Genomic DNA, 23,751 nt, shown 5'->3' with positions numbered 1-23,751 from the left:
GACCCATGCACTAGGGCAGTGGTGGCCAACCTGTGGCTCTTGAGCCTCATGCGGCTCTCCCCCTTGTAAAGTGCGGCTCCTGCTCCCACTGCTGCCCGCCGCCCACCGTCTGTCCCAGTCCCCCCTGCTGCCGGTTCCCTGAATCCCTTCTCCTTCTGAGGGGAGGAGAGTGTGCATCGCGCATCTCTCCTACCCTTTACTGTGCATCCTTGTGACTGGGCCGCCCGCCAAGCAGAGCTCGTCGGCCAGCAGCCAATCAGGAGCCGGCCAGCAAGCTTTGATTGGTGGGCGGCCCAGTCACAGGGAAATGAAGGGGAAGGAGACACGCGGTGTGCTGTGCTCTCCTCCCATCGGTGACATGACAGGAGGACTGCAGGGGGACACCAGACTGTCCTCTCCCCACCTGGCAGCAGCAGCAACAACAACGGTGAGTGCTGCTGCTGGGAAATTTGCACTGTGGGGGCATAGCAGTTTGTGGCACTGTGGGGGCATAGCAGTTTGTGGCACTGTGGGGGCATACTAGCTTTTTGGCACTGTGGGGGCATACCCGGCACCGTGTGGTGCACACCTGGCACCGTGGGGGGCATATGTGTATCTGGCACTATTGGGGGCATATGTATATATGGCACTGCACTATTGGAGGCATATTTGTATCACACCCATCCAAGGGGTCAAAATAGACTACGCCCCTTTTTTTGGCTCATTCGCCTTCGGAGCGCGCATGATGTCGGCTCTTTAGCTTGACTACCGATATTTTTCGGCTCTTTACCTCTGACCGGTTTAGTCTAAAGTTAATATCTGGATAGAAAATAAACACAATCATAAACCATTTGATATGACAGTGACAACATATTTAAAACTGTCCTTGTTGTTTGGATGTTGTAGCATGATTAATGCCAAGTACAACGGGACAAGACAACTGCATATAATTCAACAGCCAATATACTGGAACATAATGTCATTCCCAGGGCTATTTTTCAGTAGGCTCCAGCAGGAACTGAGGCCCTTATTCTAGTTCACTCTTTCTGACAAAATATTTCTTAGATGGACAAAACCATGTGCACTGCAGGTGAGGCAGGTGTTACTTGTGCAGAGATAATTAGATTTGGGTGGGGTTTTACACCTGCAGTGCACATGGTTTTGTCCATCTAAGAAATATTTTGTCAGAAATAGTGAACTAGAATAAGGACCTCAGTTCCTGCTGGAGACTGCTGAAAAATAGCCCTGGTCATTCCTCAAAGACAGTATACGGTTTCATTTTGTACCTGGTGTATGGAGGCAGCGGCAAAGTAAATCTGGTCCATTTGTTGAATGTGTCAGACACCAGCACTCTCTGCAGCTGATATTTATTACATTCCACATTGGTTGGTAGACAGTCTCTAAGTACAGGATTCCATGAGAGCCCCAGATCCACGGAGTACTCTAGTTCAATTGCTAAAATTAAGTAGATATATGTTTTATTTACGGTATGATATGTAATAATGAATGATGTATAACACATATATTTATAACACATATATTTATAACACATGCTATATAACACATGTTATATATTTATAACACATGCATAAATATATAAATTGTTAATGTGACCAATTTGGAAACATCTGAATTGGGCTACAAAGCTGCAGTATCAAAACATTGAGGGGTATTCAATTAGGTCTGATTTTTTGCCCTATTTAGGGCAATATTCTATTGATGCCGGATCCATTTTGCCGGAATGGATCCAGCATCCATTATTCAATGCATCTGCCAAATCCGGATGTCGGATTTGGCCGATGATTGACACTTACCCGGCCGGCGCTCGGAACGGGTGAGCTCGGCAGCGGGAGACGGTGAGAACCGGAGAGGGAGTCTGGATGGAGCCGGGTGAGCTGCTCTCACCCGCTTGGCTGCGGGTATGTATGGGAGGGTGCGGTCGGTGGCGTGAGGTGTGGGCTGCGGCGGACAGGATGACGGCGCTGTGTAAGCTGCTGCTGCTCACTCAGCGCCGTCCTCCCTGCCTCAATCTGGCATCTTGTTATGCCGGATTGAGAATGACGGAAACACAGCAGTTTTGGCTGTGTTTCCGTCAAAAGCAGGTGAATTAGCGGGTCTTCTGTCAATCCACCTGCTTTTCAGCATGTCGAAACATTTCGACATGCCGTAAAAAAAAGCTAAGATTGAATGGATTGTAACCAAGTCCGATGTATTCAAGTCGAAAACTGCCGTCTTTTCAGCAAGACGGCAGTTTCAACACTGATTGAATATACCCCTATATTGGAGGGTCAGTTTTTTGCCAGGTGAAAAATTCTGAAGTGGCAAAAAACACCTGGATGTGTTTTTGCCACCTTGTCGGCAAAATTGTTCCTGTTTTTGACCTTTTTTAAGACATTTTTCGCCATATCATTTTATAACAATAATTTTTACAGAAATTCAGTTTGGAATTCTTTTTATGTACACTTTATGGCATAAATGAAATATATTAATGATGAAACAATAGGAGAAACAATTTGAAATGTTAAAAGACGTTTGACTGTTACAAGTAGCTACTTGTAACTTGAAAAGAACAGTACTGTACAAGCAGGTTTGAGGATTTTTAGCACACATACAGCATTAGAACTATTAAAAAGCAGACATTAGCCTGTAGAACAGTAGCATATACAATTTTGCAGTAATACAAATAACATCTGGGGTGAAATGTAATGGTGTGAGAGAATCAGAAAGTGAGAGATTTGGTAAGAAATCTCCAGTTTTTTAAAGCGGCAATCATTTACATTGCAAAATAAAACAGGTTTTTTTTGCAGTGTAAATGATTGCCGCTTTAAAAAAACTGGAGATTTCTTACCAAATCTCTCACATTCGGATTCTCTCATCCTATTACATTTCACACTTAGTGTTTCCTTACCATAACAAGAGTCTGTAACAGAGCAGGAAGCAGCAAAATCAATTTGCATGAATGAGTCTTCGTTTACTGCAATGTCTGTGGTCACCACATAACGAGTACTAGCTTTTTCAATGAACACAAGAGCATCTCCAGTAGAACCACACACTGACATTTTAGTTCCACCTGGATGAAGTAACCACTTCCTGTTATCCAAACTTGTAAAATCATCCTCTAGCACCGTGTTCCCTGAGATATTCCCACCAATAAGGATCTACAAATAGAATAATACAATTACTATTACATGTGTGTTTAACATATGCTGTCCTTCCCTTAATATATAAGGTTTGTTGGTACTTGTGTAATATCTGGGCGCCCGATTTTTTCATTGTATTGCATTGCATCGCATGCAATATAGTGGCATACAATTCATGTGATGCGATTTTTCATTGTAAAGACCAGATTTTTAATTTTATAGTCACCCATGGGTGAGTTCATACCCCCACTATCCAACTACGCATGGAGTTGTTTATATATAGTGTGGTGAGCGCAGCGAGCCACCAAGCCCGAAGCGTGGCGAGGGGACGCAGAATACATGTAAAGTAATCCGCGTCCCCTCACGGGGCTCACTGCGCTCGCCACGCTTCGGGCTCAGTGGCTCGCTGCGCTCGCCACACTATATAAATTCAACTCCATGCGTAGTTGGATAGTGGGGGTATGAAATCACCCATGGGTGACTATACAATTAAAAATCTGGTCTTTACAATGAAAAATCACATCGCATTGCATGCCTTAAGTAGTGGCATAAAATGAAAAGATTGGGCGCCCAGATAATACAAGTACCGGTTTGTTAATGTAATTTGATAAATAATGCTGGTTATGAACAAAAAATCCCTAACTTAGAAAGTTATGATTGTCCCTAAATCGGCCAATGGGGTCCCACTGGATCGACCTTTATTACATTTGGCACTGTTGTGTGACTAAGGCGGGTATTCAATCTCCCGCTGCTAGTCCCGATGGGGGAAATAGCAGCCGGGCCCTATTTAATGCTGTCTTCCCTGGCAGCATTGAAGAGGGATCTCGGCTGAACATGCCCAACTTTACAAGCAGTCAGGCATGTTCTGCCGAGAACGGCCAGGAATTGTCGAGCTCCCGGCCGCAGCATGGTAATTTCCGGCCGCATCTCGTTACCACGCCCCCTTTTCGGCGCTCAGCAGGCGGGACATTGAATCCCGCTTGCCGAGCTACAGTCAAACCGTCCGAGAACGGGTCGTGGCTGTCGGGCAGCCCGACAGAAGTGACACCGGATTGAATACGCCCCTATGTGTATGCCACCAATGTTTGCCATAGATCATAAACAAGGGCCAGTTGTAACACACCACTTAAACTATATTCTTCCTAATGACAGACTAATATTTCATATTGATTTATCAGTTACTTATAAAAAACACTAGTAAAGAATCCATTAAAAATTACATGATAACTTAAATTAAGTGTTGTAGCCTAAGTTCAAGGAGGTTTTATATTTATTCAGTTTGAAAGTAATGACAGAAAATGGGAAAGGTGTACAGAGAAATATTTAATGTTTTCAAAAAAACTATATAGTGTCCTAAAACAGTAAATATAACGCTGTCTAAAAAAAGCTTATAGTACGTAGAGGGCATCAAAATGCATAATAATGAAACAATAACTTCAACTGCTCATGGGAGAGGCTGCTTCTAGGGAGAATATGAGTAAATATATTGCCTGGCAGAATCATCTATATATAATATGTCTAGTGTCCGTTTGAGTGTCTCCGAAACACTGCCATCTGCTGGCAGCGAGTGACACTACTAGTAAGCTCAACGTAGCCAAAGAGCTTACTAGTATTTACATATAAGGTTTGAAATATACTGTAAATGTTGTCAGTTATTATACACTGTTCCTTGATGTTAATGTTCCTTTTTATACTACCCTATTTTATGACATATGCATACAGTACATTTTCATAAAAAAGCAACAAATAAAATTAATATAATTTATTAAATTAATAAATAAAACATTATTTCTTACTTGATCGATAACCCATGGGCTGTAGAAATGTCCATTCTCTGATGGCTGCCACCAGCGTAGCCGGGTAGAGCATGAACGAGCTTTCAGGGGGATTTCCAGTGCAATGTACCGTCCGACATTACTGGAATTACTAAACAGAAATTCTTGGAGAATGCTCCATGATAATCCTCCATCCAGTGAAAACTGTAGCAGCACCGGCTGGCTCCTGGGGTCCGGTACTGCTTTCCCACATCCTAGCCGCATAAAAAACTGTACAAACCTATAAAAACACAATTGTAGAGATAACAGGTTTGCGCTAGTGCCTGTTTGGTTTTTGTCCAGCAATGTTAATGCCATATTCTTTCTGATACTAATAACCCAATGCTGGTCATTTATATAGTGAGCTAGAGATATGTTTATCACATTAGGCAATTTTTAGTCAATGAAGCAAAGAATGTTTAATTACTGTATATTACAAATACTGCACAATCCCTGTTATTAGCCCTTTAAGTGCCAACATCATGTGAGAGATGCTCAAAAATATCTGCTAAAAAATGCCAACATCTCTTTAAGAGATGTGCAAAATATGAGTGCCAACAGCTCTGTGAGAGATAAACAAAATGTTGACTAAAAATGCCAGCGTCTCTCACATATGAATTCAAATTAAAAAAAGTTGTATAAAAAATGATTTCCTATATAAGGTAAACATTACAGGTCATTATGATGAATAAAAATGTTTGCTTGGCAATTTTCACACCAATTTTGACAAATGCACTTTGCATTCAAAGGGTTAATACACTGATAATTAAATAGAAAAGTATCGTCATTGGGCAAATAACTGAAACAAATGTAATTTTAAGTCTTTGGGCACCTCATCCAATTTTATTAAATACATATTGGGGCAGATGTATTAAGCCTTAACAAAAGATAAATGCAAGGGTGATAAAGAGAGATAAACGTCCAGCCAATCACCTGCTAACTGCCATGTTACAGGCTGTGTTTGAAAAAAGTCAGTAAGGAGCTGATTGGCTGGATGTTTATCTCTCTTTATCACCCTTGCATTTATCTCTTGTTAAGGCTTAATACATCTGCCCCATAAAGTTGAATTTGAAGCGTTGCGTGTGGATGTAACGCTGCCCGCCTACCTGCTGCAGGTAGGATCTCAATGACGACCATACAGCCGGGTGCGGGTCGCCATCGGATCGGACCCACTCACGGTGCACATCGTGAGCGGGTCATGCCCCCCCGCGTCACCGTGAGCGGGTCAAACGAGACACTGACGACCCGCTCACGATGTGCATCGTGAGCGGGTCGTCCTGGTGTGTACCCTACATTACTCAGCCAGTGCAATAGAAGCAGGCTGATCGAGGCTGGAGCGGACATCACATGCATGAATAACCTGGACACACCTGCCTTTTTCCTCATACTCCCAGTAAACGGAGAAATAAAGTAGCGCTTACCAATGAGGGATAATCAAAGTAAAAAACATTTAATTGCATATATAATAAACATAATTTCATAAACACATTAGAACAATAAAATGGTACCATAAAATATGGGGGGGAAATAAAACCTCTCAAATGGCCCTCTCAAAATGCCAGTAAATATTTTGAAGAGATGGGTAGGATCCGCTCCTATTTATGCCGCCTGTATACAGTCCCGAATGGAACGATGGAGTCCTTTTGGACTGGGGATGTAAAGGGTTTTCCACTGGATTCGGTCGTACACAATAAATGATAGGTATAGTTACCACTGTGTGTCCCTTTGGAGATTTGTATCCATGTAGGACTGCTGTAGCGAGCTGTATTCTCCGTTTGCAGGGAGGAGGTAGATGAAATTTCCTCCTAAGTAGGAATCACGATGGATGTGGAAAAACAAAGTGACAGTGTCCCGGACAAATAATTTTCCAGAAATGGGAAATGTAGACGGCTGGTTGGATCCTGGTGCATGCAAGATGGCGATGGCAGTGAGGGGCTTTGAGAGGGAGCAGCTTCCAACGCGTTTCACTGCCTCTAGGGGCAGCTTTTTCCTTGAAAAAGCTGCCCCTAGAGGCAGTGAAACGCGTTGGAAGCTGCTCCCTCTCAAAGCCCCTCACTGCCATCGCCATCTTGCATGCACCAGGATCCAACCAGCCGTCTACATTTCCCATTTCTGGAAAATTATTTGTCCGGGACACTGTCACTTTGTTTTTCCACATCCATCGTGATTCCTACTTAGGAGGAAATTTCATCTACCTCCTCCCTGCAAACGGAGAATACAGCTCGCTACAGCAGTCCTACATGGATACAAATCTCCAAAGGGACACACAGTGGTAACTATACCTATCATTTATTGTGTACGACCGAATCCAGTGGAAAACCCTTTACATCCCCAGTCCAAAAGGACTCCATCGTTCCATTCGGGACTGTATACAGGCGGCATAAATAGGAGCGGATCCTACCCATCTCTTCAAAATATTTACTGGCATTTTGAGAGGGCCATTTGAGAGGTTTTATTTCCCCCCCATATTTTATGGTACCATTTTATTGTTCTAATGTGTTTATGAAATTATGTTTATTATATATGCAATTAAATGTTTTTTACTTTGATTATCCCTCATTGGTAAGCGCTACTTTATTTCTCCATTTATCCTCTCTTTTTAGGGACCTACTCAGTCCCTTCAAGTAGCAGCTTTTTTGACACTCACCCCATATACAGCGCCCTCGGACTACCCTAGGGCAGTCCTTTCTTGTTTACTCCCAGTAAACGGCTGGTTACCAGCCAATGCCGGCTTTCTGTCAATCAATTTACGGATGGCTTGCCATTAATAAAGACACTTGATTTTATCACTGAATAGCCTTGCGTATGCAAGCTATGATGGAATGCATGCGCAGTCGTTCAATAATCATGCGGCCTGCGAATTTGTAGCCCAGCAATCAGGTCTGCATAACAACATAAATTGTGAATGTGTTTCAGTAATAAATGAGCAACCATGGGTACAGGTTCCTTATGGGCCATGCTTTGTTGATTTCTAACTACATTTATGTCTATATTACAGTATAGGATTATATATTCTGTAGTATTTGTCTGCTCAACACAAAACTGTTGCATACAGCAGCATTGTAGTCTGTAACCAGCGGTGTATCTACTACTGAAGTGCAATATCCTATGCTTACCCCTACAGTTCCTCATTGGTATTTACTTTTAATGTAGCACACTGCTTAGCAGCACAGATTATAGATTTTAATATCATGAATCTTTGGGTATGTCCATTTCTATGCATACACATAAACTGAATTTTTGAAGAAATAAAATGAATAACATTTATTTTAATCATTCATGACAATAACCCTGCTCTGAGGGCTCATTAGACATGTGCACTAGGAAAATGCATGCATGAAAACACGTTCTATATTATGCTTTTCATGCATTGTGCTTTTGTCCTTTCAACAATAAAACGGGTAGTACTGATTGGACACGTTAATGCAAAATAAAAGGTAATACCATGTTTCACTATTTATGACACTGCAATAATATGTTAAAATGCAAAGGCGTGAACAAGCCCCATTGCCTCTAACTATATACTATTCTCCAATGTGCATTTATTAACATGTGACGTATGGCTAAAAACAAAAAAGCACAAAAAGTGTGAACAAGCCCTAAACGTTTCCAATATGTTACTCATACCGTGCCAAGGATAAATCTAGATCTCTCGTCATCAGCATCCTCAAACCTTCATCACTGAAAAAGAGATTGTTTCCACTAGACAGAATCCCACATTTCCTGGAAGGCTTTCCCCCACTTACGAGCAGGAATCTGTCCGGTTCTAATTGACCTGAGAGAACAGACAGAAAACATGGGGTATGGAGAGTGTTTCTCATTCTGGTGCAATTTCCGCTATAGAAATAGAGCAACTGCTTAATTCTGCTCCAACCAGAAAAAATTCTGGGGTAGATGTATGAAGCAGTGATAAGGGCGGAGAAGTAGCCCATGGCAACCAATCAGTTGCTCTGTATAATTTATATAATGCATATTATAGATGTTACTTCAGTGCCGATTGGTTGCCATTGGCCACTTCTCCTCTGGCTCATGTCTCCTCCCTTATGACTGCTTCATACTTCTACCCCTGAGTTACATAATCTGGTTAAATACTTAAAAACAAACAAACATTTATTGAAATTAAAAAGAACAAATAATAAACCTAAACTAATGGGGCCTACACACGGGGCGATTTCAGGGCATTTTCTCAACGATCTAGTGAGACGCCCTTACATCGCTTCATGTGTAGGGGTCATAGCGATAGCGATGCCTCACTATCGCCCGGTGATTAATATCCAGCAGGATGGATTAATCTACAATCTCCAGTGTCAGGGCCAGTGCTCTCACCGGAGAACACTGGCCCTGACAGATCGCTCAGCACACATCGCTGTGTGCTGAGCTTTATAGCATCGCTCAGAATGCTTCATGATCTCCCCGCATGTAGGCCCCTTTACAGATATATACCAATCATAGGATATAATAAAAGTGCATAGTTACATTGAGGGACTGTTATAAAAAAAACTTTACGGTCTGGTTTCACAATTTTTTTTTTGATAAGCGAAATGCTTAATTGCGTACAGCAAGTCAATGATAGTCTGATGCCGGCATTCCAACTATGCCGCAGGAGCCATTTGTGCGCAAGCGGAATCAGTCTTGCAGCTTCGAAAGGTACCACAAATTAGTGCTTTGCACCGGTGGTCTCAACTGCACCTGAATGACCCCCTTTTACATCTTTTATTCTGCTTCATAATCACATAATGGGTATGGTATAACTTACCGACGTGCTTTCTCCGACATCAGAAACCCAACTGTCAAGAGCCTGACAGGGGGTGCGAGCGTATTCAAGCCTCTTGCGGGCCAGCCACGCTGCATGCTGTGCTTGCCACCTATTCTATTCTCCATGAGGGAAAATAGCCCGTGTAAGTCGGGATTCTGACAGTTGGGATTCTGATGTCGGAGAAAAGACCGTTAGAATCCCGACTGTCGGTCACTCATCCAGCACCCTCGCATAATACAATGCAAGCATCCAAACTTGTATTTTTCAAAAATATTTGGAACAAATACTACTAGTACTGTAGTATGCATTGTCCCATTACATATCTTCTCCATGTCCCCTCCTATCCTTAACCTTCCCTACCCAATGCTTAACCCTAACCCCCTTCTCAGTACATTTCGGGCAATTATAGTTTTACCTTCAAAATCATCCTTGAGGAAGTCAGGATTCTTTGTGCTGACTTTGCATGTGGGACCAGAGTAGCCTGGGTCACATATACACTTTGTGCCATTGACGCAGCTTCCATGACCAGTGCACATTTCCTCACACTGAGGGCCAATGTAGATGTTATCAATTGCCCATGTCACAGGCTTCATTGCAGTTGGGTAAAATCCCTGATACCATCTGAATCGAATAGACCTGAAGAAGCACAGGGGAAAAAAACTGCGTTAACTACATGTATTGCACAAACTGATCTCCAAATTATCTTAGAAGAGAAAATACATAAAGACAAGTGTTCAAACAAGAACAAAATGGTAATATAATAATTTTTAAACAGCAAAAATGTTTTTATCTAGGAATAATGTTCTAGCGGAAAACTTAGTTTTGTGCTGTTACTGGACATTTAGGGATGGCGCGTATCAGAACATAAAACAGTGGATTATTAAAGCAATGGTAAACTGTATAGTATAATATAGTATACAGTGTGAAATGAAAACAAATGCGCATATGATGTGTAATATCATGAATTACTACAGTATTAACTAATAAATGTGTTCTTTTGCAAACTGTATTTAGTGAGTTTATTTTACGTAATGATGGAAAGAAAAACAGAAAAATACTGTAAAGTAAAGTAGCTTGTCAGCAGTTTAATACCTACCCACAAAGATGCAGTTTACCAAAGTTGATGACCTCCCTTCTCCATCCCTGCATTGTTCCAGTATAGTAAGTGCTACTGGGGTGGTGCTCAGTAGTGCATAGCGAGCTGACATGGCTTGTACTGCTGTAGCACAGAGGTAAGAGCAAGTGCCACGTGGCACCAAAATCCCGTGAAAATTCCAGTCTCACCGGATCATCAGAACTACTGTCCGTTGTGCAGCCCACATTGATCTGAATTGAATGTCAACATATTTTAAGATAAGAGAGTAACATCCTGCTCTAGCCATAAACAATTTATTTATTTATTAACAGTTTCTTATATAGCGCATACATATTCCGCAGCACTTTACAGAGAATATTTGAACATTCACATCAGTCCCTGCCCCAGTGGAGCTTACAATCTATATTCCCTACCACATGTACACGTACACACAGACATTCTAGGGTTAACTTTGTTGGGTGCCAATTAGCCTACCAGTATATTTTTGGATTGTGGGAGGAAACCGGAGTACCCGGAGGAAACCCACACAAGTACGGGGAGAATATACAAACTCCACACAGTTAGAGCCATGGTGGGAATCAAACCCATGACCTCAGTGCTGTGAGGCAGTAATACTAACCCTTACACCATCCGTTTAATCTTTCACATCAGTTCCTTGCAGTTCTGGACACCAAGAAATTTTATTTCAGATTGGGATGTTGCTATAGGCAACCAATCAGATAATACCTATTATCTTCTAGAAGGTGCTAAATGAATAAGAAGTAGATTCTGATTGGTTGCCCATAACAACACCCTATATGAATTAGAGCTAACATCTTTGTAAATTTCCCCCATTGAGTCTTAACGCTTAGAGGGCATGAGCTGGGTGTGAAAAGCCATTCCCTGTCATGAATATGTAGTACTTGAGACACCTGGGGCATGGCCCCAATGGTTATGGTATAAATAGTAGACTGACTCATGATAGACAGTCATATGGTCGCCCACTAATGGTCGACAGTCACAAGGTCGACAGGGTCAAAAGGTCAACATTAAAAAGGTCGACATGATCAAAAGGTAAAAGGTCGACATGATTAAAAAGTTGACATAAACATAGGTCGACATGGTCAATAGGTTGACATGGAAAAAGGTTGACATGCGTTTTAACTGTTTTTAGGGTGTCTATGGCATGGACACTGTCTAAGTGTACCGCATCCCCTCGCATGGCTCGGTGTGCTCGCCATGCTTCGGGCTTGGTGCCTTGCTGCACTCAGCACTCTATTTTAGAGTGCTGGTGGATGGTAGGGAATGAAATACCGCCTGTCGGCACACGTTGGCTGAAAATTTAGTAAAAAAATGCATGTCAACCTTTTTAATGTCGACCTTTTGGCCATTTCGACCTATTGCCTTTCGACCTTTAAACATGTCTACCTTTTCTATTTCAACCTTTAGACCAGGCATGTCCAACGTTGGCCCTCCAGATGTTTTGAAACTACACATCCCAGCATGCTTTGCAATAGTTTTAGCATTCTCTAATAGCAAAACTGTGGCAAAGCATGCTGGGATGTGTAGTTTCATAACATCTGGAGGGTCAACGTTGGACATGCCTGCTTTAGACCCTGTCGATCTATTGTGTGTCAACCTTTAAACCCTGTCAACCTTTTGACCCTGTCAACCTTTTGACTGTCGACCATTAGTGGTCGACCATATGACTGTCTGTCATGAGTCACTCTATGATCAGTCCGGATACCAGCCCCAATACTTAAGAATGTAGATGCCACTTTACTGGTATTCCATGCCCCAAACAGGTGCCCCTGTTCTTTACTCCAGGGGTGTTTTCAGTCTACTTTCTCTGCTAAACATTAAAATACCAGAATATTATTGGAGTGGTAGATGGAAATACCTGACTAAACAGGGAGAGTATACAAACGCCACACATATTTTGGTTGAGATGGAACTTATGTTGATACCAGACATAATAATAGCCAGAATATATAAGTAAATGTATAAATGTATGTGACATACCTCAAACTGAATAATGGTGTTCTCATCGACATCTAGATCTCTTGTAGTGATGGAGTGTTCCCCAATTTCATTTGAGACAAACACCATTGCAGAATCTTCCTCACTGTCACAGAACAAAGGGCTATTACAGCAAAAGAACTGCTAATCACGTATTAAACATATAAGCTAGGAACTGTTTTATAGTAGTAAGTGTAAAATATGCATAGTATATATATTACAGAGTTGATGTTGGGGTATATTCAATCAGAGCCGGCCCTAGCCTAAATGACACCCTAGGCAAGATTTTGGCTGGTGCCCCCTAACACCACCACTAGTTTCGCCTCTGACATAGCAGTCATCATTTTGGTGCTCCTACCCGCAATATTTTAAATAGAAACAGTGCACACATTTGGTGCGCAGCCCAAACAGGGGTGTGTTCTTGCTGGGAAGGGGCATGGCCACACAATTTTACCCCCAATTCAAATGATGCCACATAGTAGTGCAACTTTATTCACATTATATCATGCGATGGTGTCCCTTATTCACGTTACAACACACTCTAGTACCACTTTACCTTATATACATTACTCCTCACATTATTCACATTATACCCTTAGAAAAAAATCCAGAGAAAATATTGTATTTTAACCACCTCCATGGCCACACTGCAACCCAGCACAAAGCAGTGTGTGCTGGGCAGAGGAGAAGAGCTGCAGCTGCTGCTGTCACTTAAGATGAGGGGGCCCGGGGCCCCCATTGGGCCCTCCCATCAGACTTTGGCCTGTGTAATTTGAACCCTCTACCCCTTTCTCTCGGCACCCCTGATAATACCACACAGTAATGCCCCCTACACATGACACACATTATTAAAGTCCTTATAAACATAATGCCCCTTACACATTATGCCAACCTTTATTAATGCCCTTCATACACATAATGACACACATAATGCCCCTTACACATATGTTGCACATTATTAATGCCCTTATACACATGACACACATAATGCCCATTACACATATGTTGCACATTATTAATTCCCTTATACACATGACACACATAATGCCTGTTACACATATGTCGCACACTATTGCACAACTAACCCACCCGCAGACAGCACTCGCACAGCCGCTAACACTGTGACCTCTGCCTCTGCTTGGATACAGATGTTTCCTCATACATCTTATCTCAATAGGCCATGCAGCTCCTGGCCAGTTCTGCTAACGTTGGGTGCCTTTTTTGCTGAAAATTCATCTTATTTGCATTGTTATGACCAACACACACAAGGAGCTTCCGATGATTAAAATGATATGCGGCATGCCTATATTTTGTGTGCGACTGTGTGTGTACCTGCATACGGAATGCTATGTTACAGTGATTTCCATGAATACACTAATTCATATGCAGATACAGCCTCACTCACACACAGAATATAGGCATGCTGCATATCATTTTAATCAGCAGAAGCTGCTGATGCCCCTAGGCATTCCAAATGCCCTAGGCAATTGCATAGTTTGCCTATGCCTAAGGCCGGCCTTGTATTCAATGACCTGATGATAAGCTACCGAGGGCGAGAAGTAGAGATAGCTTGCCATCAGTGTATTTAAAGCAACTCCCCTTCACTCGCTGTTTCCACGTCGCCTGTTTCCTAAGGCGAGGTGCAAACGGTGATTGTGGCCATTAAAATGGCGGGGCTCACCACAAATTATGGCGGACTCACTGCAATTGTGACGAACCTCGCCCTTTAAGAGGATCCTTGCCGTCCTCTCACAGCGAGGTTTTGGGCCGTACATTGAATGCTGCGAGGGGACGGCAAAGGGGTTTGATAGCGTGGATGGATTGTTTTTTCGGCGAGGAAAATCCATCCTCACCATACAATCCCTGCCATTGAAGGAATTGAATACCGCCCTAAGTATCATCATAAGATCAGATTTGATATAATCTTACAATCATTTACAATCATATGTGGCAAACAAATACCTTTACTTAAAGATTAATCAGAAATTTAATAATTTATATTTGAAGAGTTTGACTGGTTACTTCTTGTATGCAAAAGTGTTCTATTTTTTATGCCTACTCACTATGGCCCTTATTCAGATTTGATCGCAGTTCTAAAAATGGGCAAAACCATGTGCACTGCAGGTGGGGCAGATGTAACATGTATATAGAGAGTTAGATTTGTGTGAGTTATTTTGTTTCTGTGCAGGGTAAAAACTAGCTACTGTATACGCTATAATACCCCACCCAAATTTAACTCTCTCTACATATATTACATCTGCCCCACCTGCAGTGCACATGGTTTTGCCCATTTGGAGAACAAATTTGTACTGCAATCAGATTTGAATAAGCACCACTATAAGATGTACTATATTTTGTTTGTAATTAGTCAATTCAATTTTAAATTCAAATTTATATACTTGACATAATGACACCCTCACATTTAATTGTATTTTTATTTTATAGGTAAACATAAGAAGTTTGTTCTGCCATTATTCAAGACATGTATTTTTGCAATTTACTAACTCCAATGTGGCAAACTGTAAATGCCATTCAATACTTTCTTTTTTGCCCAAATTAGCTAAAAACTTTTTGAAGCATATTCCAACTTGCAGTTGCAGAATAAGTTATGCCAATTAAAGAATTCCAAAAGTGACTAATATTATTTAAACTAATATTTTTCTAGGAAAAAGGGAAACATGGCAGTCTGCATGGCACAATCTTGTACCAATGTAAACTGAGAAATGCAGAAAAAAAAGTGTTAAAATTGGAAAATACTGTATGTGAAAACTGAAGGTAGTGTCGGTTTTTAATGCCCTAAGGCCAATACTATTCACTTAGCCCCCGGACTTCTCCCGGTAGGCTTGTTAACACCCATTAACTTAATGGGAAATACAAGTAATGAAGAAAAAACATCTGTGGAAAAAATAACAGATGTTTTTCACAATGTTGATCCTGTATTTATTGGAAGGCACAATCTAATTTGCCCCCCCCCCCCCCCCCCAAAAAAAAAACCTTTTCTGCCAAAAAAAAAACAAAAAACACAGGTTTGTGCTGTATTTCTGTGCCTGCTTACCCGTTTTCACCACTAGCAGTGCTCTTGCTATTTCAGATTTGGAGCCGAAGGTGAGCAGCTCGTAGACTAGCAGCAAATCAGGAGCTGCCACTCAAGATTGGCTGCTGATCCACAAGATCCAATTGGCTCAAATTCACACTACCACTTGTGCAGTCCAATTTATGCTGAACAGTGCACAAGGTTGACATATGGGCCCCCTCACAGTCCGGTCATGGTGCTCAGGTCCAGGCTGTGCCTCTCTGTTGTAGTGCCAATAGTCAATGTCAATACTTATGTTGACATTGTTTAAATATTGACACCTTCAGAAAGTTGACATGTGCACAATGTCAATATTTGTATTAATGACATTCTGCATGAATCAGCTATGGAGGGTTAGGATGCAGGAGGGAAGGGTAGAATTGGTAATTGTCGCAACCAGTGCATACATGCAGAATCCACTGGATGTAATCGCTGCATCTGGAAGATACCTATGGAGCCATTGTACCATAAAAGTCATCAATATGCCAACAGGGGTATTTTTGGAATATTCTACTCATGTTGCCATTTCAACAGTGTCAACATGATAAATGTCAGCTTGCCACGCATATTGACCTGCTGCATGATAACATCTGTGACCACATTGACATTCTCATGTAAACATGATGACAGTTGGGAAAAAAATACCACCCCCATTGTAATTAGAAGTAGAAATGCAGCAACAGCCTTAGTTATTATTTTTGCTTAGACATGCATCTGGGGACCCATATGTTGCATACAGTACCTCTGCTATATGATACCTAACACTTAGTAATAAACACTGTTTTTTGTTACTTTCTGAATATGAAATTAAATAATGATCAGTGCTGCAGACTTACGGAGCTCCCTTTGAAGAGTATGGGCAGTAAAGGCCAATATTGCCACCGGGGTAGAACAACCAGTTATCCTCCTTAGGACCAAAATCAAATGTATCCATAAGGATTGTAGGATTGTTTATGTTATTTCCATCGATGACAAAGTGTTCTATGATCCATATTTCATCTTTCTTCCCTGGGAAATGAGAGTGTACATTCAGGAGAATAGTACAAAGGAAACAATAACATATTTATTCATATTTCTGGTCTGCTTTATATTATCCCATGATTTCCTTTTAATTTTGAACCAAAATTTTACTGTACCTAATATGAGCCGAAAAGGGCTTGTTTAAAACATGGTGCAATGATCAATGATGTGTTATAACCAAACAGTTTTCAGATTTAGCAAGTTGAAGTATCGGTCTATGCCATGGGTCTTCAAACTGTGGCCCTCCAGATGTTGTGGAACTACATGTCCCAGCATGCTCTGACAGTTTTGGCATGCTCTTATAGGAAAAAATGTGGCAATGCATGTTGGAACATGTAGTTTCACAACATCTGGAGGGCCACAGTTTGAAGACCCATGGTCTATGCAATATGAAAACATTCCCAACAGCATTTCCTTAAATAAGTTCTAGATTTTCACTCTCATGACTCGCCAGGCCCATTTTCAAGCTGTATCTAATAAAAAAAAAAAAATTCATTCATATCCTCTCAGTTTTTGATGATTTATAATTAATTACACTTTATCAATCCCTTTATAATCTCCTCGTTGACTGACCAGACCTACTAACAAACTTGCTACTCTGCTAATCAAACCAGGAATTCTGACAGCTCCCATAATTCTTTAATTGTCATTGATTGGATTGTAAAGCTGAGTACACACTAGAGCGGCCAGCAATCATGCTGATGTCCGGGGTGATTACATTTTGCCCTGCACATCCATAGATTTCCAGAACACACTACGCAGACATTAATGAGTGACAGAATGATTGCTGTTCCGTTCCTAATTATATTCAGTGCATTGCATACAAGGTTGTGCGATTGGACTTCAGTACGGCCAATCATATGACACTCAATCAGAAGTGCACAATCATAATGCAGAAGGCGGACAACTTGTTGTTCTGATTCGCCCGTACAGGATCAATAGGCACAATATTGTGCAAGTGTGTACTCAGTTTAAGATTGCTCTACACTAAGGACTTTAAATGTGCTCATAGTTTTGTTAATAATTTGTTCTATACAAGTAATTTACAAACATATTATACTATTTTTGTAATAGGAAAAACTAGACCCATATTACCACTGTGGTATGGCTGCCAGAGCCTGAACTGGGTGGCATTGGTTTGAGCTGTAGGTGGCAGGGGAACATTGACAAACAGTACATCAGTAGTTTGTGTAAAATAAAATTCATCCATGAGATTCCAGCTTATGCCCCCTGTGACTGAGAACTGGAGAAGAATGGAGTGGGATCTCTCTGGAACGCCTAAAATAATAAATACATGAGGCCTGGTTATTTATTTTAACAGTCATTGGCAATAACTCAAAAATACCATGATTCATTACTGGGTAAAACAGCTTAAAATAGGGCAATATTAAAAACTTCACGGAGTAGTCCTAGCAGTAGCGTAGCTCTGGAGCCTTTTACTGTTGCTATGGATTGGCTATTGTATATTACTGTATATGATATACACATAATTTATATATCATGCTTGTTGTCTCGCAACACTTCACAATGGAATCTATTTTCTTTGGACTGATCAGAGAACATATGGAACAAGATCCCTAAAGACCATGACGCCAAGTTCATTCACAGTCATGAAGTGCACTGAAAACTGGTCCCCAGCAGAGGCTCTATCACATACTTTGTGAGCATGACCAAACCTGACATCTAGGTCTTTAGGGATCACACTTTGTACATACTTGGATATCTGAGGGCATGCTCCAGGCTGAACTACATTCTGGTCCCATTGAACTTCATAAGTTTCCTTTAATGCTTTAAAAATACTTTTGACAAAAGACAGAAGAAACAATACACATTTGTCAATTATTTCATACTCACAGGCAATTCATTTATGTGGCTCTCACATAACTGCTATTTTGTTGTAAGGAACAATAGGTTAGAATATAACTATTTACCGTTCTATTGTTAGCCTGTCTGCGTCAATGAAGGAACTGGTGTTGTTTCTCTAACAATTTCATGTCTGATTACATTATTGGTTATCTTTCAGTTTACTAACTAGAGTACCTGCAGTGAATAAATGAAGCACTCAGTCTCCGTATGTTCAGGATTTGCAGGCGCAGCCTATTCTTAACTGTAAAAATGTTGTGCCTTAAATAAGGACCTCGTTTTAATATGTATTTTATGCACAATTATAACTTATTATGTATTGTGGATACAATTCTCATTTCATATAGTGGGGCAGATGTATAAACTAGCGTTAAGTGCACTTAACGCTGGTTAACTGGGGGAAATTACGTTTTTAAAATTTATTAACAGCACCTAACATGCGCTAGGGAAAGCCCGCCGCGTAACGCTCGGCAGGGCTGTCCCCTGTAATCCCCACCAGGAATTTGCAGGGGGGGGGGGGAAGGGGCGATGTATTAACAGCCGCCTAGACTTTAATCGCTTTACCAGCACAGGGCTAGCGTTGTCCTATCTCCAGTGCAGGGACGACGCTAGCCCCGCTGCTGGGCTCCGGGCTGTGCGCGAAATCTTGCGCATGCCTAGTGAGGCGGCTAAGGAGAGAGAGGTTTTTTTAATGCACATGCGCAGCACTTCGGGGGCGCCGATAAGGAGAGCAGTAGATGCTAGAGCAGGAGGGGGGGGGGGGGTGTTTAATACATCAGGCTGTAACACGTGCCCACTTCTTCTCGTTATGCAGAAGCGGGACCCATTATTTCTAAAACGTTATGGGCACGATAATACATCTGCCCCTTCGTACGCTATATTAATGACAAAACCACAAGCATTAAGTTAAAGCTTACTGTTCAGCTCGATACTTTATATCCAATGCAGCTGTTATAAGAACAGCTATTGCTGTGACCTAGAATCTGCAGACAATGCTAACACACGTTATGAATTAGGACAAAAGTTAATTTGGCATGTTGTTACTGAACATTATGTACATTATGACATTAGTGACCTCTTTTTATTCAGTGTGTGCCTCTTTATATTACACAACAATCTGATCCAGTTATAACATACATGCTGACTTTTAAAAACTCCTCTCCGGGAGAAGCCCGGAGAGGAGTGAAAGGGGGGCGGGACGAGGCTACGTTTTGGGGCGGAGCTGACATCACCAAGACCAGCCCCCACTACAGGCAGCCGCATTTATTAGCGGGTCTGTGGATGGGAGGGGCTAAAATGGCACAAAATGATGCGATTCGCAGCATTTTAGTCCCACCCCCTCCCCGGCATTTTATACCGCGGGGAAAGGAGGAGCAGGGGCTGTGGCAATAATGCGGGAGACTTACACACCTTCCCGGGGGCCATTTCAGGAGGGTAGGCAAGTATGCGTTATAACATATATTGCTAACAATAATACTTCCAAATCAAAACTTACTATAGGAACAAGTGTATAGTTATGTACTTACCTTTGGTAATGAATTTAAATGAAAATTGAATGTATAATGTATGTGTACAGTCTAAATCTCTTGAGACAATCATTCTGGATCCTTCCTGAAATAAAAAATATTTATTAAAAATATTTAGTGGTACAGGTTGAGTATCCCGTATCCAAAATGCTCGGAACCAGGAGAATTTTGGATAACGGATTATTCCGTATTTCGGAATATTTTAATATTTCAATTATGTATTTTGAAGTATCTTGCATGTATGCTGTATAAACACATAAAATACACACAAATATATTTTATTACCACATAAAATACACACAAATATATTTTATTTCTTCAAAAAACAAGGTTTCAAAACATGAAACAAAATTTGTGTACTATCTCAGATACTGAATTTGAATGGCAAGCAATCATTTTCTTGCACATATATAGGCCCTTATTCTGGTTGGTGCGGTCGAGCCGCATATGCGGCTCCGACCGCACCAGACGAATCCCCGCCTACAAGACGGATCGGCACGGCCGTCCGTACACGGACGGCTGCCGATCCGCATGAAAATGGCGGGGCGTACGCCTCCACCATGTTGGGAGCTGCCCCCTGCATTCGATGGTCGATGACCATCGAAGGCAGGGCCGCACGCTCCCCCCGCTCACGCAAGCTTAGAGCACACGGACAATCGTCCGTGTGAAAGCTTGTATTGGGGCGGGCAGCTGACATCCGGCGATGTCAGCTTTCCGCCCCCATCACTGGCGTCATAGCCTCATTACCATGCATACGCCCCGCGTTTGCATGGGAACGCCCATGAAACGCTGGGCGTATACATAGGGTAATGAGGCTATTAAGCCCCTCACACCCCTATACGCCCCCTTTGCGGCGTCTAAATTTTTTTTTCGGCGAATTCCCCTGCACATGCGCAGAGTGACCTCTGCGCATGTGCAGAGTGTAAACATCGGCGGTACGGCCGCACGCGGGCCGTACCGCTCAGATCAAAATAAGGGCCATAGTGCCAGTTACATATCATGTCACCAGTAGTGCTGTTACAAATGTCCCCAGTGAGTTTTTAGCAAAAAAAATATTTTTTATTCACTTTCTGGAATGTATGGTTTTCGGAATAATTCGGATAACGGATACTCGGATACGGGATACTCAACCTGTATATGAATAACATCTCATAGTATAATATTACACATATGTACAGTATTGTAGTTTTAATAATATTGTTTGTTTATATTGGAACATATATTAGTATACTTTCTCTTGTATTGTTTTATTTGGGCTTTGCTGAATCGTAATTTATCTACATTAATTCAAACCACAGTTTCACTGCTTACAATGCATAGTCATGGGTTTATAGCTCACATGTAGTTATTAAATTACAGACATTGAAATGTTTCACCCCCTCACTTGGTCCTTGTTATACAGTATACTAAATCAAATAGAATCATACACCCAGAGCAATCTTTTTTTAAACTATTTAACCTTTGGTTGAACATTAATATACATATTAATATATAACCCAACAGTCCATAGTTATAGACCCCAAAATACACATTATCTACTGGGGATTGTGAGGTGATGTTGTCTGCTGATGCAGTTATTTTAATGTACCCTGTACTTGTTCTCTATTGTATTTAACTGTAAGTCACTGTTTCCTGTTTTGCTTACTCATTTATGTACTCTGTAAGTAGGTGCTACAGATCCCTTGTGGCGCCATATAAATAAAGGATAATAATAATAATGCAGATACTTGGGGATATGGCTTAGGGAGGGGTGGTTATCCACACAGGATCCTCATTAGTTTAGAGGAAAGGAGGACCCCCCTGAATATTGATTGATGCGGTATCAGCCAACAATCCGACTTAACAGGAGGTGTGCCACCACTAAACAAAAATAGGATAATCTTGCAAAAGAGAGAGAAAGAAGTTTGTCTTTGACGGGTGCACCTAAGTGGTCTTTGTTAAAATATAACCTTTAATAGTCTAATAAAAATTAGTGAAATATGACAAACACACATGTAATATCAAAACGTGAATACAGGGGAAAGGGAAAGGTGTATTTATTAAAATAGGTGGCTAACTCGTTGCGCACTGGTGTTATGTGTATTGTATGGTACTGCAGGTTCCTTGTGTCGACTCACACGTATAAATTAAATTGTATATTGTGTCTTTGTATTTTTAATGGTCCTTATGTTAACACATAGGGTTCTGGTGTGTACACGTGTTAAATTCCCTCTGGATCAGTGTGTTTTAATAGGGGTTTGAGTCCTACTATATTGGGCAATGTTAACAGTGAGATTCACATTGGGCCTTATTCTAGTTCACTCTTTCTGACAAAATCCTTCTTAGATGGACAAAACCATGTGCACTGCAGGGGGGGCAGATTTAAAAAGTGCAGAGATAATTAGATCGGGTGATTTATATTGTTTCTGTGCAGGGTAAATACTGGCTGCTTTATTTTTACACTGCCATATAGATCTCACTTTGAAGTAAAACCCCACCCAAATCTAATTCTCTCTGCACAAGTAACATCTGCCCCACCTGCAGTGCACATGGTTTTGTCCATCTAAGAAGGAATTTGTCAGAAAGAGTAAACCAAAATAACCCCCATTATCCTTTGTAACTGAGTACATGAAAGAATGTTGCAAGTTCTATTTGACAGTCTAACGCACGGGTGTCAAACCCAAGGCCCGCGGGCCGAATCCGGCCCGCCAGACCAATTTACTGGCCCGCGCTGCCGCTGCCAGTCTGTAAAGCCGGCTGCCTTCTGAGAACGCTAGCGCAGAGCGTTCCCAGGAGTTCAGTGCGCTGCCCGGCGACGTGCGTGATTACGTCATGCCGTGCACCCTGCGCAGTACGCTCAGGCAAAGGAGCAAAGCCTGAGCGTGGGGTGTGGGTGCGGTGACGGCTGGCCTGCCCTGGCGCACGACGGAGGGGGGATCAGCACCTTTTGCGGAGCCTGCTGCCACACAGCATTGAAGTAAGTGCAGCAGTGGCTCTCACTCCAAATAATATATGAATGATGCTGGCTATGGTGTGACACACCAGCTGCAAGCTGCAGCACAGAGTCTTGTCACATGGTGGCTTGGTGGGCTGTATTGCTGGTATATGAAATAAGTATATTTCATATACTTATTTATTAAATAAGTACATTAAATATACTTATTTTAATATGCCACCCGCAGCCCACCAAGCCACCATGTGATAGTTTTGGGATTCACTTCAGAGTCAGACCTTGGGTGACATGGATGGGATGGAGACCTTTATTGGAGGGAGGGTCTCCATTTCCCCAGAAATCCTCAGCTTGAGCTGACTAGTTAAGGGGGGTTAAGGGGGGCAAATTCCTTCTTAGATGGACAAAACCAGGTGCACTGCAGGTGGGGCAGATGTACTGTAGATCCCCCTGCAGTGCACATGGTTTTGTCCATCTAAGAATGAATTTGCCTCTAAGAGTGAACTATAATAAGGGCCTTAATGCCTTGTGTTTTCCATATGTGTAATAAACAGTGG

General features: G+C 41.7%; 1 protein-coding gene across 4 annotated transcripts in view; it reads right to left on the bottom strand.

Annotated features, from left to right (window-relative positions):
* The window catches only part of RELN (reelin), a 479,555-nt gene that overhangs the window by 53,523 nt on the left and 402,281 nt on the right, over positions 1–23,751 (bottom strand). For all 4 annotated transcript variants that reach the window (XM_083183017.1, XM_083183019.1, XM_083183018.1 and 1 more), the window contains exons 37-46: positions 20,266–20,350; positions 17,972–18,154; positions 16,693–16,864; positions 12,787–12,889; positions 10,786–11,015; positions 10,105–10,325; positions 8,561–8,708; positions 4,916–5,174; positions 2,888–3,137; positions 1,266–1,434 (exon numbers count right to left, since the gene is read on the bottom strand). In XM_083183017.1, coding sequence (XP_083039143.1) covers positions 1,266–1,434; positions 2,888–3,137; positions 4,916–5,174; positions 8,561–8,708; positions 10,105–10,325; positions 10,786–11,015; positions 12,787–12,889; positions 16,693–16,864; positions 17,972–18,154; positions 20,266–20,350 — 1,820 coding nt within the window. The remainder of the gene's footprint in view (positions 1–1,265; positions 1,435–2,887; positions 3,138–4,915; positions 5,175–8,560; positions 8,709–10,104; positions 10,326–10,785; positions 11,016–12,786; positions 12,890–16,692; positions 16,865–17,971; positions 18,155–20,265; positions 20,351–23,751) is intronic.

Source organism: Crinia signifera, chromosome 4, assembly GCF_055691185.1.
Source record: "Crinia signifera chromosome 4, ASM5569118v1, whole genome shotgun sequence".
NCBI lineage: Eukaryota > Metazoa > Chordata > Amphibia > Anura > Myobatrachidae > Crinia > Crinia signifera.
Note: the sequence above shows the minus strand (reverse complement) of the source record. Positions and strands in the feature narration are given on the sequence as shown.